A 6,293-nucleotide genomic window follows, 5' to 3' on the forward strand; every position below is an offset into this window, starting at 1 on the left:
TATTTGATAAAGAAATAATTTTTTTATTAAAAATTTTATTTCCAATTATAAATTTTATTTTTTTATTAAATTTTAAAAAATAATAAACAACTTTATTTGTTAAGTTTTAGTCATAACATAAGTAAACTTTATATTATTTTTATTATAAATCTAATTTATTTCCTAATTTAGTGTTTCTATTTATTTTTATAGATCTAATATTTTTATAACAAGTAAGATAAGTAAACTTTATTTATACTCTCAATCTTACAATTAGATTCTACTTTAATATCCTCTTAAACTTTCTATTAATTTATTATAAATCTAATATTTCAATAAATTATCAATTTTAATTAAAATAATTTATTATTGAAAATAACTTTTATCAACTTCAATCTGTTAAGATTGCTTTCGGGTCAGTTTAAATTCGGTTCGGGTTGATTTCGAATCGAGTTAAAATTCAGTTCGAATTTCTTTCGATTTAGGTTGCTTTTGGTTTGGGTAATTTCGATTTCGCTAAATTTTGTATCGGATATTCTTCCACAACGGCTCATCGATTGCAATCATGAGGTTCGATTTTAACCCCCGTTTTTTCTATTTTAATGTATGTCATTACTTAAGCTACCGAAAACTAAAGAATCGATGAACATGATAAGCAAACAAAAAAAAACTTGTAATTATTGTTTGGGAAATGAAAGGACAAGAGTGGAACAAGATAATAATACAAGGTGATAGAAGGGACTGCAGAGCAAATACTTGAAGGTGAAGGACTTGGGAAGATAATGAGAAAAAACGAAGGAGAAGAAGTGGACGACGATGATGAGGAAAAAGGAGAAGAACTAGAGGAAGATAGTGAAGATGAAGAAGAACATAGGGATAATGAGAAAAAACGAAGGAGAAGAAGTGGACGACGATGATGAGGAAAAAGGAGAAGAACTAGAGGAAGATAGTGAAGATGAAGAAGAACATAGGATTAAGCTTAATGATGGGTTTAATGAGATTGAAGTTATTCGTTATAAAAGGGTTTTGGAAATTTCTTCCTTTTTGACTTTGTTTTTGTCTAATTTTCTCGTGAACCAAACTGATGTTATAGAGGAAAATAAGGGTTCCAAATTGGATTTGTGTTAGTTAGGAAAAAGAAAATTTAACTTCAATTTCTATTTTACATTGCTCTCTTGTCGTCCTTAATTTTTAGGTGCTTATCCTTACTTTCATTTTACATTCCATAGCAATGGCATAACCAAAAAAAATTACGGTAGAGGTTTGGGGGTGAAGTGGGGGAAGAAGGGTAATTTCGGTACTGTATTTATTTTATTTTATTAATTACTTTTTATTTATTAAGATAAAGAAAATAAAGATTAAAGGATGGCATGTCTTGTTCTGGTTGTCCTTGTATTTTATTTTTAACGGTGTTAACGTTTTGGGACAAGCAAGATAACGATTTATAATTAAGGGGACAAAACGTATCGAAAAATACTTTAAGATATAACTCGGTACAAATAGTATAGTTCAGCAACAATGGGACATTTAAGCCTTATTAGAATGAATAACCATTTTTTTTTGGGGTTACAAAAAGAAGGAATAAGGCTAGCAGGTGCTCGAATAACCTCTCCAAGCCTGCTTGTCATATTGCAGAAGCATCTGAACTTCAACAGGGGGAAGTTTCGGCATATACAGACCCATTGACATCATACGACCTTTCGGGCGAGTGCGTCGGCCACTCCGTTGGCTTCACGGTAGATAGAGGATAAACTGACTAATCAATCCCGGTGAAGAAGCTCGCGAATACGTCGGACTAAAGCTAGTTCGCATCTTTGGCCCGGGACACAGAATTTCAATTGCTTCAGTATTATCCATCTCAACCTCAACGTTACTAGCACCATAGTTCCAGGCAACTTGCAACCCGAATGACCATTCTCATAAAGTGACAAAAATAAACTTATAGTAATCATCATCTCTATGCGTGACCAATGAACAGTTTGATTAGATAATAAAGTACTGAATCATGATTAGACATAGACAAGGAAAAAATATTGAAGAATTTTTTTATAATATTTTTAATAAGCCATTATTTATGGAGTGAGGCATTCGTGTTCTTGTGTTAAGATAAATATTTATCTCTTTCAATATAATTTTATCATATTTATCATATGTGTTAAGATAAATATTTTTAATAAGCCATTATTTTTAATAATAGTTTTGGTACTTTTACTTATTTAAATATTTATCTCTTCAATATAATTTTATCATATTGTTTCTTCATAAAAAAACTTATAAAAAATAATGACAATAAAATTTTAAAGAAATAATATTTATAAAATATTTAAAAAAAATAATTTGTACACTAAATCAAAATCATCGTCAACTATCATTAAATCTCACAGAGCTGTTAACAGTAGTTGATAGACTTTAAAAAATATTGTAACAAATATTTTTTATTTCCTAAATATCTTTTGTAAAAATCATTTTTCTATTTTTTTATTTTCATTTCCTCCTAAATTTGTCTATTTTCTCTTATCATGCTTGTACGAATAAAAACTTGCCAAATCTAACTGAAATCCATGGGATAGCAACGTCAGCTCCACATATAATTTCAGGTTGCTGCTCCAACTTGGCCACTTGTTGCAGCCATAAATAAACTATTTATTTATGACTAATTAATAAATAAGGGTAAAGTATACAAATGACTCTCTGACTATAGGGTACTATTACATTAAGTTATTTAACTACTAAAACTTATAAAATGCTCCTCCAACTATAGAGTATTACTTTTTTTTAGTCCCTCGACTACTAAAAGTCATAAAATGATCATCCGACTATTCATTATGTGCCAAACTCATCATTTTTTGTTAAAAAATTGATAGGATTATGAATTGAACGTTAACTTGCTGATTGTAATTTGATAACATTTGATCACATAATCTCAAATCACTATCATATATCAGTTATCGTGCTAAAGTCCAGTTTAAACAACTGTCAATTTTCTAACGAAAAAGGATGAGTTTAAAATATAATAAGTAGTTAGGTGATCATTTTGTTAATAAAACAATACCATAAAGCTAATGGATCATTTATGTACTTTACCCATAAATAAATTATTCCCATCACTCCCCATCTTTTCGCTGCTTCACGCTCCATTCGTTAAGAAATGTATTATTAGGTCTTTGTCTACATAATGGGAATTCGTTTTTTAAAAAGGATATTGGTGATATATTTATTTAATGTGAACTAAAAGTTTATTATGTGTTTCATTATAGTTTTCTAATTGTAAATCAGGATTTGTAGCGTACGATAATAATAATTATAGTGATGAGATTTTTTTTATATTTGTGTATATTTTTAATACATATAATTTTATAATTCATTATTAAGATTATTTGAATAATTATTTTGATCTTATTTATCTCTAATATATTTTAATCTATGATATTTTAGTTTTTATTAAAATAATATTTTTGAAAAAATTCGTTAGTTGACTATTGGTCAATTATATATAACATTTGAATATCATGTATCTATGACTTGATGCTTTTACACATTTGAATTATATATAACATTTAAATATAAATTTGCTATTTCAATTATGTTTATTTAAATATTTTTTTTGAATTAATCACTGGTATCCGATCTATTAACCGACTAATCCAGATCGGGTACTGCAGAGGCGAGAACGATCTTCCCAACCCAGTTTGCTCCATTCGCAAAAGTTAGGATTCGAACTTCTAACCTTGCTTAAGGACCTAGTGCCTCATCCCACTAGACCTACTGATTGTTAGTAAATAAATTTTATTTTTAAATCAATATCAAGTTTTAATTTATAAAATTATATTACATGTTACTAATAATATCATTATTTTTAAAAGAAAATGCTTTAAAATTTATAAAAAATCAAATATTAGAAATATATATATATAAACAACCTAAAATACTTGTATTTTCATTCTTATCTTGATAGTTCATTAAACTTGAGTTAGGATGTCTGGTTCAAATATCATACTTATCTTAATAGTTTGTGGGTAAATTTGTGCGTGTTTCAACCGACGAAGCTGGTACTTTCTTATACGCCTCTTTGCATCATCCAAAAGGCAAAAGCCGCCTGCCAATGAGTTGTCTGCCACTTATTCCAAACAATCAAATTCCTTTTATTATTTATTGTGGATAATTACAGGAAAAAAGAAAGAAAGTTGATAAGCCCATGTTTTTTTCCATTACTTTGTAATTTTTTAGAAAATATATAATAAGTTCATATATTATAATAATTAATGAAAGATAAATTAATAATCAATTAATAAACCCTATAAGATTTTAGATAGATATATTCTCCTATCCAAGTAATTGGGAGATAAAGAAAGAATGAGATGCGCTAGGTTTGGAATGCGGGGGACACGACACAATGACCACGGAAGAAATTTGTGTGGGAGGATGACTACAACTTATGTTCTGTACCTTTGTTGCTTCATCAACTGTTACTATCACTGTTATGTAATTTTATTTATTTTAATGATCAGTTATAATTATTAATATTTATTAGAATAATAGTATCTATTACATTTATAATTATAAGAACTATTGCCAACGTAAAGAAACCCGAAATTTTTAATTTAAATGTTATATAAAAAATATAAATAAACTATGATTTATTCATCAACAAATGAAGAAAAAAAACGGAACACAATTTAATGACAAAAAACATGATCATCGACATACTCATTTTCTTTCTCACGCACAGTTTTTACAGTACTAAACAAATACCAAGAGAGGAATCATATGCCGGTAATTTTTACAGGCTCTCACCGGAAAATAAATTTTCCGGGAAAACGTGCCCCCCCCCCTAAATAATCTAACCCCGCAAATCATTTCAAGGTTAGATTCACCGAAAAAAAGAATACTCTTTTTCTTTATTTTCTCTTTAAACAAACAAGTTTAGTAACTTCCCATCATCTGCAAGCCCACTTTCAAAGCACGTAGCCGTCGTGACGGATTCCTCCGATTTCATAGACGGGGTCCCCGGCCGGTTATTATCCGCCATTCGGTTTCCTTTATAATTTGGAGTCAAGCAAAGATCCAGATCGGACGGCTGTGATTTCTTCAACTCATCCATGGTTTTACGCTTATGTGATGAAACCTTAGATCTTGAACCGGAAAACCGACAGTTGGAGTTCAAACTCGTAACCGTTTCTTGCAACTTCCACACGTCCTCCGTACCGGAAGCTTCCGATGCTTCATTACATTCCGATATCGGAGCCATGAATTCCGGTAACGGCCGTGGAGTTCCGCCACGGAGAACGGTTTCGACCGCCTCTTGACAAACATGCCAGTTCCCGGTACATAGAAGCCCGACGGCTCCATTCGCGGGATTCACCGTTCTCCCGCAAGCTTCGAACAACAGCGACTGGAACAAAGCTGGTTGAGAGTTCCATTATCAAAACTTGAGAACACATAAAACGAAAAAAAGAAGCCAGAAATGTAAAGAAAAAAAAAGGATGTTTTAAGCGGCAATACCAGGGCGCTGAGATTCAGAAACGGCGCAAATGAAAGACATGAGACCAGCGCGGCCGAAGAACTTGGCGACGAAAACGGTGGCGAAACCCTGCGATTCGGAATTCTCGATCCATTGTAGACATGTACGTAGAACACAAGTGTCGCTGCATCCTTTTCGTAAGACTCGACACCCGTTGCAACTCATGAATATATCCCAAAGCTTTTTCAAGGTTCTGGTCGTTGGGTTGACGAAGCTGATACTTGGATTTCAAGGAACAGGGAAGAAGATAAAAAAAATGACTTCCAAGGGAAAACGATAGAGAGATAGCCAGAGAAGGATTTGAATCAGGGAAGTGATAAATAAGGGTTTTAAAGGGGAAAACTATGGAGGCTAAACTCTGAAACGAAGGGTTCAATTAGGTTGGTAGTGAGTGGGTGCGTTTGATTAGGTACAAATACTTCTATTAAACTCTACATTACGTGTAAGGAATGGATTAAATTAAAGAACATAAATAAAACCTATGATTAATATATGATATAGGAACTAATGATAGAATTTGTTACAAAAATTATGGTTGATTTGTACTATTTTGACATTAATAATTGTTTTTATTCTAATGCTTCAAAAAAGAATTTATCTATATAAAATTGTTAATTGAATTTTAAAACTTATGTTAAGAAGTCGTTATAATTTAATATTATAAAATAATTAAAATATTCTTATGTTCAACTTAAATAATTGTGAATTGAAAAATCTGCGGAAAACATTATATTTTTTAAGAAAGTAAGTTGAACTAATATTAATTATTATTCACATTTAATAAATAATATTT

The 6,293-nt window shown here is 30.5% G+C and overlaps 1 protein-coding gene across 1 annotated transcript; it reads right to left on the reverse strand.

Annotated features, from left to right (window-relative positions):
• Positions 1-4,659: 4,659 nt before the first annotated feature.
• LOC120181287 (LOB domain-containing protein 39-like) lies at positions 4,660-5,888 on the reverse strand. Its single transcript, XM_039186453.1, has 2 exons — positions 5,482-5,888; positions 4,660-5,382 (listed from the first exon to the last, which is right to left on the reverse strand). Exons 1-2 carry the CDS (start codon positions 5,663-5,665, stop codon positions 4,889-4,891), a joined length of 678 nt encoding a protein of 225 aa, XP_039042384.1. The 5' UTR covers positions 5,666-5,888; the 3' UTR covers positions 4,660-4,888.
• Between the last annotated feature and the right edge of the window lie 405 nt (positions 5,889-6,293).

The sequence above is a fragment of the Hibiscus syriacus genome, unplaced genomic scaffold (genome assembly GCF_006381635.1).
Source record: "Hibiscus syriacus cultivar Baekdansim isolate YM2019G1 unplaced genomic scaffold, ASM638163v2 tig00112523_pilon, whole genome shotgun sequence".
In the NCBI taxonomy this organism is placed as follows: Eukaryota; Viridiplantae; Streptophyta; class Magnoliopsida; order Malvales; family Malvaceae; genus Hibiscus; species Hibiscus syriacus.